This window comes from Solanum stenotomum, chromosome 6, assembly GCF_019186545.1.
Source record: "Solanum stenotomum isolate F172 chromosome 6, ASM1918654v1, whole genome shotgun sequence".
NCBI lineage: Eukaryota > Viridiplantae > Streptophyta > Magnoliopsida > Solanales > Solanaceae > Solanum > Solanum stenotomum.
Window position 1 is genome coordinate 45,999,107 of NC_064287.1, and position 13,716 is coordinate 46,012,822.

At 32.4% G+C, this 13,716-nt stretch overlaps 2 protein-coding genes across 2 annotated transcripts; both read right to left on the reverse strand.

Moving 5' to 3' along the window:
• Positions 1 to 5,119: 5,119 nt before the first annotated feature.
• Positions 5,120 to 8,223, reverse strand: LOC125867052 (protein NRT1/ PTR FAMILY 1.2-like). Its single transcript, XM_049547474.1, has 4 exons — positions 8,104 to 8,223; positions 7,804 to 8,021; positions 6,247 to 6,797; positions 5,120 to 6,063 (listed from the first exon to the last, which is right to left on the reverse strand). The coding sequence occupies exons 1-4, from the start codon at positions 8,171 to 8,173 to the stop codon at positions 5,163 to 5,165; spliced, it is 1,740 nt and encodes a 579-aa protein (XP_049403431.1). The 5' UTR covers positions 8,174 to 8,223; the 3' UTR covers positions 5,120 to 5,162.
• Positions 8,224 to 10,417: 2,194 nt separating this feature from the next.
• LOC125867015 (protein NRT1/ PTR FAMILY 1.2-like) lies at positions 10,418 to 13,023 on the reverse strand. The gene is made up of 4 exons (XM_049547435.1): positions 12,817 to 13,023; positions 12,517 to 12,734; positions 11,579 to 12,129; positions 10,418 to 11,473 (listed from the first exon to the last, which is right to left on the reverse strand). Exons 1-4 carry the CDS (start codon positions 12,887 to 12,889, stop codon positions 10,576 to 10,578), a joined length of 1,740 nt encoding a protein of 579 aa, XP_049403392.1. The 5' UTR covers positions 12,890 to 13,023; the 3' UTR covers positions 10,418 to 10,575.
• Between the last annotated feature and the right edge of the window lie 693 nt (positions 13,024 to 13,716).

Consider the following 13,716-nt stretch of genomic DNA (forward strand, 5'->3'; position numbering starts at 1 on the left):
CCCTGTCTTAGGCCCCTTCGTCCAGCAAAGTAACCATGACTTTCTCCATTCACCTTAATAGAATACATTGGAGATGTAACACAAGTCATCACCAACTGCGTGAACTTGACTGGAAATCCATATCCCATGAGGGCCTCCTCTATAAACTCCCAACTCACCATATCGTAGGACTTTCTTAAATCAATTTTCATTAGACATCTAGGAGAAGTCTTCCTATTATAATGTCTAAGAATGTCGTGACAAATTAAAATGTTATGAACCATAGACCTACCCTGTACGAAGGCTGCTTGGTTATCTGCCACTAAGTGAGTTACATCATCTTTAAGCCTGAGGTAAATCATTTTGGAGATGCATTTGTAGATCACATTACAACAAGAAATAGGCTTGTACTGACTTGCAAACTCAGGATAATCAGAGCAATACAAGTACTATTAATTTGTTTCAACATTTTCCCATTCTTGAAGAAATCCATAACGCATCAATAATATCAGCTCCAATAATCTCCCAAGAAGCTTTAAAAAACCCACTCCCATAGCCATCCGGTCTTGGGCTCTTGTTACTATCAAATTTAAACATCACATGCTTGACGTCTTTCGCGGTAAAAGGGTGCATTACATCAATCTGTTGTTGAATTGTGAGTGTAGGACCATTTCAAAAGAATCTGTCAAAACCTTTCCTCCTTGTTTCACATCTCCTACCTAGCATCTCCTCATACTATTTGACAAATAAGCTGGCAATGATTGCAGGATCGTGTTTCCAAACACCATTCTCGTCCTTTAATTGTGTGGTAGCATGTTTCAGTCTTCTATGTTTGATTACAGAATGAGAGTAATTAGTATTGGCATCCCCCAGTTTAATCCAATTTGCCTTGCTTCTATGTTGTAAGAACATCTCTGCCATATATGATGTATTTTTGAACTTCAAGAATTTCTCCTTCTCTTCTTGTTGAAGTGTCATAATCATGGGTTCAGCTTGCAGCTTGTTCTATGCTAAATATAGAGCAATTTTGTCATCATTTGCTTTAGCTACAACATTTCTAAAGAACTGAGTATTCAAGACTTTCAATTCTTTCTTCAGTAACTTCAGCTTCTTCACAACTTGAAACATCTTACAACCATTAATAATTTCACCCCATACAGCTTGCACCTTATCTATAAACAAAGGGTGCTTTTCTCAAACATTGCAGAATTGAAATGACTTGTTGGTGTTAAGACACTCCTCTACAAAAGTGACCTTAATGGGACAATGATCATTGATTCACTCAGATAAATAGTTAGCTTTGCAAGTAGGAATGGTGTCTAACCAAGCATTATTGATAAAAGTCCAGTCAATTTTTAAAAAAATTCTCTGATCAATACCTTTGTCATTCCAAGTGTACTTCTGACCCTAATGAGCCATTTCACTGAGTCATAGGCGTATCCAGGATTTTGAGATGATGGGTGCACTGTTATAAAAAGGTTGATCTATGATATAAATTTGATTGATTTGACATTTAGGGTTTTACTATTGAAAACCGTTAAAATTTTAAAATTATAGGTCTAAAATATATATATATATATATATATATATTACCAATTACCACTTAGAGAAGTGTTATCTAATTTTAGAAAGAAAAATAAAACAAGATAAATATAAAATTCAAATTTCTAACCTCGCGGAGAGATGCGCACCTGGTCATAATCACATTATGTGATACTTTTAAGTGTGGGTTCACACATCTATATTTCAATGTTTTTTTAAAAAATATAACACTATTATATATGATCTCGGAAGGGGACCATGGGTTCACGTGAATTCGGTGACCCCCTTAAATACGCCTCTGCACTGAGCCCACACCTGTCAATACAATTTTGGAACTCAATCACCTCAGCCCATGTAGCAGGGTTCCCACCCAATCTATTTTCACTTTTCAAAACAAGAATTAAAATCCCCAAGGGCAAGCCAAGGTTTAGCATTCCTTAGACTATGATTTTCAAAACTCTCCCACAATGATCTCATTTCATCTCTAGTGTTAAAAGCATAAACAAAAGAAGTATCAAAAACCAATTGTGAAGGCTTATGACAAACCTCGCATGTTATTACTTGAGCAGTAACTGATTTTGGCACCACATTATAGTAATCAGGCCTCCAAACTATTATAATCCTACCACTATAATGAGACTCCAGATTGGTAATGTACCTCCATCCTCCAAATAGCTTACTAATCACCTGGTCAACCTTATTAATTTTGAACTTTGTTTCAAGCAAATCGATTATACCGACTTTTTCCTTGTTGCAAAGGATTTTAATCTCCTTTTGCTTATTCGGGGCATTGAAAAACTACTCTCCGAATTTGGTAAAAAAAGATATTCTCTGCAAATTTTGATATTAAGTAATATTATTAATTTCATTTTATATTTTTATATTCAAACATTAAATTGTATGATATTTAAGGTGAAATCAACTAAATAATATTTTGTGCTAGTAAACTTTGTTCTTGAAATATTATATGTTGAGAAACAAAATTCTTTTTGAAGAATTATCAATATTGACAAAAATCATAAAATAAAAGATCGGGATTTTTTTTAAAAAAAAAAAAAAGAAGATGAAAGGTTGTTAGAATTAAACGTGAAATATCAAAAGTATTCCAAAGTTAAGGAGAAATTGTGGCTATTGTGTTTGAAGGGGAAAAAAGAAATATGTTCTTTAAGAATATCATGTAGGATGCAATTGCCACATCGAATGCATACATCTACTTGTTAGATTTTATATAAGATTATGTGTTTAATTGTATATGTCCAAAATTTTAAGAATATAAATGACAACTAAAGCTAAATTAAATAGCATATTTATATATTACAATGGTTAAACACTAAATTACCCTGGTCCACATGCCTCACCTTAAATTCAATACATCCAAAAATACTTATCGTATTCAGGAAAATGAATGCTCCAAACTAGTGGTCCCCTTTTTAATTTTCTTTTTCTTTCGTAGATGACTTTTAAATTTTGAGTCTTAAACAAAGATACATAAAATATTTTATAAAGTTTTTCAATTGTGTGGTCTTCTATTTGTCATCATGGAAACTTAAGGTTAGAGTTGTCCCAAAAAAAAATATTTTTTTTAAAAATATACTAAAGATAAATAAGATAAATGAATTAAAGAAGAAGGAACAGAAATGATTATGACTTTTGATGATGATATTTATCATTAGCGATCGGGAGTTGTTATGGTAATAATTATAAATGATGGTTAATAGTGGATGACAATGACGATAGTTGATAATAGCGAGTGATGAAAATAGTGGTGAAGGAATGAAATCGGTGAATTATCATTTTTATAGAATCCTTTGAATAAACTTTTTAATGATATTAAAACTTTCTTATAGATATATTCAGATCAATTAAGTGGTTAACAACAACAATATATTCCACAAATGGGATATAGAAAGAATAGAATGTATCTAAATCTTATCTTTACTTTTGTGGGAGATAGAGAACTTTTCGATAGACCATCAACTAAAAAAGCAGAAAAGTAAAAAAGAAAAAGATTTAGAAAACAAAACAACAATGGACAAAACATGACCTGCAACAACAGATATTAATACACAATGGAGAAAAAGAAATTACTGTGCGATACCTAAATTATATTACTAGCTGTACAATAAAATACTCATCTACTAATTTTTTATCTTAATCTTCGATCTTCATATTTTTCTATTTTAGGGTCATGCTCTCGATCAACTAAACTTATATGCATATCTCTTACCAATTAAGTGATTTAGAGATTAATTATGCTAGCATTATCTTACGTCCCGTTCTTGCATTTGATAGAAATTGTAGCCATCCACGAGGAAATAGCTCATTTACCTCGTGTCATCTTTGATTTGACAATGAAAGCACCATTTCCAATCAGCCACACTTTTTGGTTATAAAATTGGCAAGACAACGAGATGAGAATTGTCAATAATTTAAACACTTTGAGCAGGTCTCCCCCATGACAGACTTAACTTGAGTGAATGAGTGACGTTTGATGAAAGAATATTATTTTATATTTTTTTAGAGTTGAATTTCAAAAAATTATATTTAATCATAAATTTTGATATTTTACTTGAATTTGAAAAATATAAATAATTTATTTGCACTTTAATTTTTATTTATTGCTAAACACAATTTTAATTTTTAAATAATTGTTTGCAATAAAATTTTAATGTGATAAAAAATAAATTTTAATCACTAATAAAATATAAAAAAAAACGTGGGTACAATACTATTCTTCCCTTTATAGGATCTGTCACATCACGATCATTATGAATATTTCACATAATATAAACAAGAGCTAGGGTTTAGAGTAAAGTAGCCTCCAAAAACCTAACTGAAATTGAACTCATCTTGTAAAGTCCTACAAAGTTTCGATATCTACAAATACCCCCTAATTTAAGGCTTGTTGGAGTGTAAGACTTGATAAACTCAAAGACAAGACTTGAAGCGCTCATAAAAACGAAGCTCCATCTTTGAAAATTTAGGGCTTCGAATTTATGAATCTGATTTGTGAGATAAGAGATAAGAGATGAAGGGCAAATTTGGTCCGCGTGCTAAACAACTTGCAACAAATTTTAATGTAAAAGAAATAATAAAGAAATTCATGTACTTATGAAATTCTTGAGATACCTTTTCAAAGGAATATATTATTTTTTATATATGCATGAGTCAGAGTTTAGGATAGAGTAGCCTCCGAGAACCCTAATTCTTTTTTTAACTTCAAAAATAAAAACTACTCTACTATTTTCAAATGTCACAATTTTCATGGCTGTCGTGACCATGTGTTTGACCATAGATTTTGTAGAAAATATTTTACTTCAAAAAAAAAAAAGATTTATATCCAAAAGTTCTAAAAACTATTAAAGCTATTCATAAGTTTGTATTATCATTTTATAATAAACATGTTTCGTGAAAAGTCATGACAAAGAACACAATTAATATGAATCTATAAAAGAGGAACAATTGATTTGTATACGAAAAACTATTATTACTACTTGTAATTGCATGTTAACATTTTTGTCTGAGTAAAGTCACAACATACTTGAAAAAATATATGTAGAGATTCTAAACATATAAAAATACTTTATTGGATAAATTAATTAGTAATAATTGCATCACTCAAAATGCAGTACAACATATCATCAAGATTCAGGTAAGAGCCTATAATCACATTCTTTATCTTCTGCCACATGAGGTGACCTACTGCTCCCATTATTGCCAGGTTCATATAACCAGCAGATGACCAGAAAATATAAGAAGTTTAGCAAGTTCAAAAATGTAAGTAGCCAGAAATAATAATCCAGATGACCCCTATTAATGTTGCTCGAAAGCCAGCTTGTTTTACCTCCGGTTGATGAAAGCCAATCCACACCACTCACCAGAATACTTCCAATCAAACTCGACACAGCAGTCCCAACAGTGTACATAGCTGACGCGATGCTGGACATGCTTTTCGGTAATAGAGCATACAAGAACTCAATCTGTCCAACTGCATGGGCAGCCTCAGCCACTCCGAGTAGTGCATACTGTGGCACGAACCACATAGCAGACATGCTCACTAAAGCATTTGGGTCGTCCTCATGTCCTTCCTCTATTGCCCTTTGTCGTCTTATGCTTTCTGTTATTGCTGACAATGCTATAGACATACAGGAGGCTATTAAACCAATCCCCATTCTGGTGACAGGACTTAGCCCTCTAGGCTGTCCAGTATATTTTGACAGCAAAGGGACCAAAACACGGTCGTAGAAAGCAATCCAGATTGTTAAAGCAATAATCAAGAACACACTGAATGATGCTGCTGGTATTTCAAAGTGATCAAGGAAGATGTGTCTATCCATGGTTTTTGTTTGAAGTAAGGAAAATGCGAATACATTCATGTCCACAAAGATAATAAAACCAGTGGACCACATAGGAAGTACTCTAATAATAGCCTTGAGTGATTCAACTCGTTCCACACTACAAAGATTCCATGGATTTGAAGTTGATCCATCATAATTCAAATCTCTTTCAGGATCTTCAATGATACAAGCTCTATTTAAGAACCTATAACGTACAATAAAATATTATTACAATGAACTGCAATATCACTGATAAAAAAGGAGAAAAGAGTAGTGACAACAAATTATAGATACACAGTTTTATGATTAGCATATCATAAAATCTTCAACAGATATTTTGTTGTTTCAGACAAAGTGCATAGCATTCGAGTAATATGGAGACACTGACCTTAAGTCCTTTGATGGAGTGAAGACCTCTGATTCAAGTGGCCAACGATAGTATTCATCACAATCAGTCAATGAAAGACGACGGGTATTTCTTTTCCTAAAAGCTGCTACAACTGTTTGGAACAATCCTATGACCAAGTTTTGTTTAGTTTTAGCTTTCACTTTGATATAAAGAGGAGAGCCGATTTGGAACATTAAGACAGACAAAAACATGAGGATAGCAGGGACACCAAAGCCAACTTTCCAACCATAACTATCTTGAATATAAACAATAAGGGTAACTGCAAGAATAGTTGAAATCCCTGTGCTAGCATAGTACCAATTGAAATAGCTTTCAAGAATCCTCTTGTTCTTTCGATTTTCCAATTGATCAGCACCAAATATTATAGAACAAGGTCTAACAAAACCAGCTCCGACGGACATAAATCCAAAAGATGAAAACAGAACAGCAAGTTGTAGTAGTGTTGGTCCATTACAAACATGTTGGAAATGAGAGCAGGGTAAATTCTTGAGTTGTGGAATCATTGCTGTGAGCCATAGAATGATCATTCCCTGTCCAAGAAAAATGTTAAACTTTGTTGCCAAGGGACCAAATATATGGTAGCACCAAAATAATTGAATATATGAGAGAAAGCCATACAAGTGCTTGTTCAACATTCATCCTTCTGAACGATTTAGCTATTGATTAGAAAAAACAAAAAAAGGGTCATATTTGAGAGCTTATACTCTCAAAAAAAAAAGTTATTATTTATTGCCGCTAAAAATTAATTTTGTTGTAATGGTTAGAAATTATGCCAAAAATATATTCATATAGGCACCACGTAAGATAATAAGGGTAGGGACATAGGAGTTAAGCGTTTAAGGCAAATATGTACTCAAAAATTGATTAATAACGATAAATATATCAAAAAGTATGATGATGGATAAATATAAAGATGACCAGAAGAAAATAAGAAAGCAGGGAATAAATTGATCACTTCTTGTAACGGACTTCTGACACTTTGTAACCATAGTACTAATTCATTTATCCTGACACTACAGATAAATCCAAGGTTCAAATCCCACCAACTATTTTCCATGAATTTTCACAAATATTTTGAATTTTTTTCACCAACTCTTTTCCATAAATTTTCACAATCAATGGCAAAGAAATAAGGAACAAAAAGTTGGAAAAAGAAAAAGAAAACAAGAAAAAAATAGATGAAGAAAAAGAAAAGGGAGGGAATAAAAAGTTCGAAATATTATAGAGAGAACAATTTTTAAATATTTTAATATTTGTCCCTATTGTTTTACAAATTATAATTCAGCTTGAAATTTCAAAAATTCCTTATCCTTCATTCCACTTTTAAAAGTTCCTTTTAACTTGTTTTTAGTAAGTTACAATACTGGTGGAAGGTTGCGGGAACCAATGTAATAGTTAAAGGGAGCCCAATTATATCATAGTAATGAGATAAGTTATGAATATATGGATAATTTAATATAACTTATCTCCAACCAAACGACTCATAACTAATGCAAAAAAAATGAAATTCAGCAATTGTGAAATGGCACAACTCACAATAAGAGTGGAGATGGATCCAAAGGCAACAGCTCTAAATCGACCCCAGTAAGAATCAGCAATAATTGCCCCAACAAGAGCCAATCCACTTGAAAGTGCACCCCATAGTCCAAGAATGGTAGTACCAGTAGCAGCACTCATGTTATAATATGTCATCAAGTATATTAGCATGTTAAATTGTAAACCATAACTTGCTACCCTTTCAAATGCTTCATTCACTGCAAAAATAAGAACAAAAATTTGAAATAATTAGTACTTAAACACAAACAATTTTATTTTTAAAAAATAAAATAAAATTACCAATGATGAAAGGCATAGTTCTAAGACCACCCTTTCTTGGCTTCTCTTCAACTTGAGTTTCTATGCCCATTTTCACTCTGTTTTTGCTCTTGAGTTTCTTCTTGGCTTTATAATATGAGTGAGAGAAAGAGTAGAAACAATAAACCACAGTCCCAGGTGGTCAGGTCCATGCTCCTTGCCTGAAATAACCATAACAATTTGTTCCATATTATGGTCACATTTAAAAAGATCACAATATTCTTATTTACAATCATGCATTTGTTTCTCCCAACACTTTTCCTATTCCCAAAACTCTCAGAATTATTATTCTATTTTTCTCAATTTATGTGACATATTTCGATTTTTGAAATTTAAACTGTTTAAAAATTTGATTGGAAATTTGAATTTGAAATTTTCAAATTTTTTGATATGAAATTTATAATGTAAATTATGTAAAAGGTACTACTCTAAGTCACAATAATTGATATCCCTAATTGATAATTCAAAATAATTAAAAGATATATGAAAAATTTACGGTATAAGAAAAAAAAAAACTGATTCCTTGATGAAATGTTTCTATATGTATTTTTTTAAAATTCTTTATTTTTTGGTGCAGTATGTTAAAAAAAGAGTTACTATATATTTTGATACTTTAAATATTTAACGTTTAGTTTTACTTGTCCATTATTCAAAAATATATTTTTATTTTTACTCCATGTTTTGTCCTTGTATTAAATACTTAGATCTCAATTGTTTGCACTTAATTATTATGTTAATTTTAATTATTTAGATCTCAGTTATTAATTTTGTTTGTTTTCAAGATATAACTATTAATCATTAAGGGTCTGTTTGGAAACCTACTAGTAATTGGAATTTGTGTAATTATTAGGGTGATAATTATCAGCTTAGTAAGTAGCACAACCTAATTACATTGACTTGTTTGTTTGTCACAAATATAATTACAGTGTAATTACGAGTGTACTCTTTGGTTACACAAATGTAATCATGAGGTCTTTCTTTCTTCTTTTTTCTTTTTTTTGACAGAAGAAAACATCTAAATTTAGTTCTTCAAAACAGGTGAACTCTCCATATCAAACCTAACGATACTCATCTAAAGTAATCATAAGTTCATATTGAACTTTAAAAATAAAAATTGATTAGTTAAAACTAAAAATTTATATTAGACAAATAAGAGCCTTTATAATTGATATTGAATTGAATATTTGAGATATATATAGTCTTTTGAAAATATATTAATTAATAGCATATGTTCTAAATTAATATTATAAAAATAATTGATTTAGGTCTTTCAATTTAGAAAACACAGTTATTGTATTTTTTGGTATATTATAAAATACTTTTTTGCTATAGTTGTAATAGTGACATTACTGTTACAATATAGGGAGAAAAGTTAAGTTACTTTAACAAGGTAAAAGGTTAGCGCATTCATTATTAAAGTGGATAAAGTTCAATAATACATGCATATGCTTATGGATTTTGGTTTTACAGGACTTGTGATGCATAAGTTGCTTCAAGAATTTGAAGGATATAGGCTACTTTGACACATTAATAGTCAATACTACGCAATATATCATAAATATAATAAATTATAATTGAAAATAAAATGACAAAATTGGATAAAAAATATTCAGACTGAGGTGCGGATATCTCGCTCTCTTTAAGGAGATTCAAGTCCACTGTGGCATAATCTTCATTGATCCAACAATATCACTTTTGACTTGTCCCCTCCAGGATACAACATTCCAACAACTTCGTACAACTCAAACAACTCTAAATAAGTTGAAGAGTCCAAAGCCCCACAAAAAGAACATCTTCCTTCAACATATAAATATTCTCGTTTGTATAGTAAATATAGTCAAAGATTTAAAATAATATTTTTTGTCTCAACTCTCTCTTTCACTACACTAACCTCACTTCACACTACAAAATTTTCCACACTTATCATATTTCTTGCATACTTTCACAGATCCCCAATACAAAGTAAGATCACACTATTTATAAGCGAGGAATTCTTCCTTGCAATGAATAGGAAGATGGTGAGGTAGTGAATTGGGTAAATAAATAGTCAATAGGTTACATGAGTTACAAGATATAACGAGGTAGAATAATAAAAGAAATAATAGGTAAGAGGTTACAAAAGGTACTAATGACCACATTCAACTACAATGAGTATGAGTAATAGGGCATATAATGTCATCAAATGACACTCAAATGCTGCACAACATATGCTACAAACATGCAGCAATACATTTGACATTTCTCATGAGGAATTATGCACTTTAAAATAGAAATAAGATGCTTTAAATCCAACAAATACCATTTTCTTAAGCCTCCATTTGACAAAAGACAATGTGGTATCCAAAATTTTGTCTGAGGAAAGTCACAACACAGTTCAAAAATATATGAAAACACTCTATTGGCTAACTTAATTAGTAGTAGTTGCATCATTCAACATTGCAGTACAACATATCATCAAGATTCATGTAAGAGTCTATAATCACATTCTTTATCTTCTGCCACATGAGATAACCTACTGCTACCATCATTGCCAGTTTCATATAACCGGCAGACCATCACAAAATAGAAAAAGTTGAGCAAACTCAAAAAAGCAAGTAGCCAGAAATAGTAATCCAGGTGACCCTTGTTAATGTTGCTAGAAAGCCAGCTTGTTTTACCTCCCGTTGATGTAAGCCAATCCACGCCACTCACCAGAATACTTCCAACCAAACTCGACACAGCAGTCCCAATAGTGTACATAGCTGACGCGATGCTGGACATGCTTTTGGGAAATAGAGAGTAGAAGAACTCAATCTGTCCAACTGCATGGGCAGCCTCAGCCACTCCGAGTAGTAAATATTGTGGCACGACCCACATAGCAGACATGTTCACTAAAGCATGTGGATCGTCCTCATGCCCTTCCTCAATTGCCTTTTGTTGTCTTATGCTTTCTGTTATTGCAGACAATGCCATAGACATACACGAGACTAATAAGCCAATTCCCATTCGGGTAACAGGACTTAGCCCTCTTGGCCGTCCAGTATATTTTGATAGCAAAGGGACCAAAACACGGTCATAGAAAGTTATCCAGATTGTTAAAGCAATAATCAAGAACACACTGAATGATGCTGCTGGTAATTCGAATTGAGGGATCACATGTCTATCCATGGTCTTTGCTTGAAGTACAGAAAATGAGAATTGATTCATGGTCACATAGATCATAAAACCAGTGGACCACATAGGAAGTACTCTAACAATAGCCTTCAATGATTCAACTTGTTCCAAACTAGAGAGATTCCATGGATTTGAAGCTGATCCATCAGGATTCAAATCTCTTTCAGGATCTTCAATCATGCAAGCTCTATTTAAGCACCTATAACATACAATAAAATCTTATGCCAATGAATATCATATCATATAGACATTTGAGTAATATTGACAATGGAAATGCCGTTGGTGAAAAGATGGAAGCACTGACCTGAAGTCATTTGATGGCGTCAAGACCTCTGATTCAAGTGGCCAACGATAGTAGTCATCACAATCAGTCAATGGAAGACGAGTATTTCTTTTCCTAAAAGCTGCTACAACTGCTTGAAACAACCCTATGAGCAAGCTTTCTTTAGCTTTCACTTTGATATACCAAGGAGAACCAATAAGGAACATTGAGACAGACAAAAACATGAGGATAACAGGGATGCCAAGGCCAACTTTCCAACCATAACGCTCTTGGATATAAACGACAGTGGTAACTGCAAGAATAGTTGAAACCCCTATGCTAGCATAGTACCAGTTGAAATAGCTATCAACAAGCCTCTTGTTCTCGGGTTTCCCTTTTTTTTCTAATTGATCGACACCAAATATTATAGAACAAGGTCTAATAAAACCAGCTCCAACAGACATAAACCCGAAAGATGAAAATAGAACAGCAAGCTGGAATGCTGTTGTTCCATTACAAACATGTTGGAAATGAGGGCAGGGTAAAGACTTGAGTTGTGGAATCATTGCTGTGAGCCATAGAATAATCATTCCCTGTCAAAAGAAAAACCTCTTGTTGAAATGGCACAACTCACAATAAGTGAAGACAATGACTCACTCTAAAACAGATTCCATCTCTTTCACCTAAGTAAGTGCAACGATTATTCGCTTACCCTGTCATCACAGATTTACAATAACAACATGCTTTTTGCACCGGTTAATTTCACATAGAGAAAAGGCTCAATATGTCATCGAAATTTGAGAAAAGGCTCATCATTCGTTCATTAAAATTTTGGCTCATTTCAGTTAACAATTAATGACATTTTCTCAAACGGAAATGGATCTCACTCTAACATTAAGTCAAAAAACTATTTTTTTGTGTACAAACAAACTAGAATAACTGAATGAAGCAATTTGAGTCCAGAACAATTAGCAACTCACAATAAGGGTGGAAATGGATCCAATAACAACAGCCTTAAAGCGACCACAGTAAGAATCAGAAATAATGGCCCCAACAATGGCTAACCCATTTGAGAGTGCAGTCCATATTCCAAGAATACTAGTACCAGCAGCAGCAGTCATGTTATAATATTTCATCAAGTAGATTATCAAATTTGCTTGTAAACCATAGCTTGCTACTCTTTCAAATGATTCATTCACTGCAAAAAGAAGAAAAAAAATGAAATAATTAGTACCTAATGAATGCAAGCAATTTGAAGAACAAAAAAAGAAAGAGATTACCAATGATGAAAGGCATGGTCCTAAGACCACCTTTTCTTGGATTTTCTTCAACTAATTGTGTTTCTGTGTCCATTTTCAGTACTACTCTGATTTTCCTCTTCTCTTCAGTTCACTCTCTACTCTGGCTTTAGTATGACCTAGAGTAAAAGATACGAGGGGCTAGGTGGGATATGCACCATTTTAATTTAAGCACACCATTTTAGCTCAATTTTGTCATGTTTTATTGATGGGACTAGTTACACAAAGACATTTTATAAGTTGATATATTTTACGAAAGTATCTTAACTAAATATTATGGTAAATGAAGTATACGGTCATAAAAGAATTAAAAGATATTGTTCGTTCTCGTCACTAGTTGGTAAGGTTTGTTTATTTATATACCTAACATTTCTCAATGTGAGACTTTTTGTCTTAATTAAAGGCATATACATAAGGTTTGATCCACCTTAGCGAGGTTTGTCTAAACTCAATTGAACTCCACATCGATAAGGCTAAGCGTGATTTGTCTAAACTCAATTGAACTCCATATCGATAAGGCTGACAGAAAAGTGACTCTCATACCTAGGGGTGTTCACGGGTTGGTTTGGATCGGTTATTGGTCAAAATCAAAACCAAACCAACTTAATCGATTTTAAAATTATCAAAATCAAACCAAACCAAATATAATATACATTTATCGGTTTGGTGATTATCAATTTCGGTTTGGTTTGGTTCGGTTATTAACCATACACAACAATAAAAGAAACAATTCATTTAAAATGTGAAAAAAGTGATAACAATTCATTCAAAACGAAAAATAGTTAGAATGACTTAAATTACTGAACTTTCTATCACTAAATTTACTATCAATAAAGCTTTAAAATTCACTATATTGGCCTAGAAGGAAGAGACAATAACATT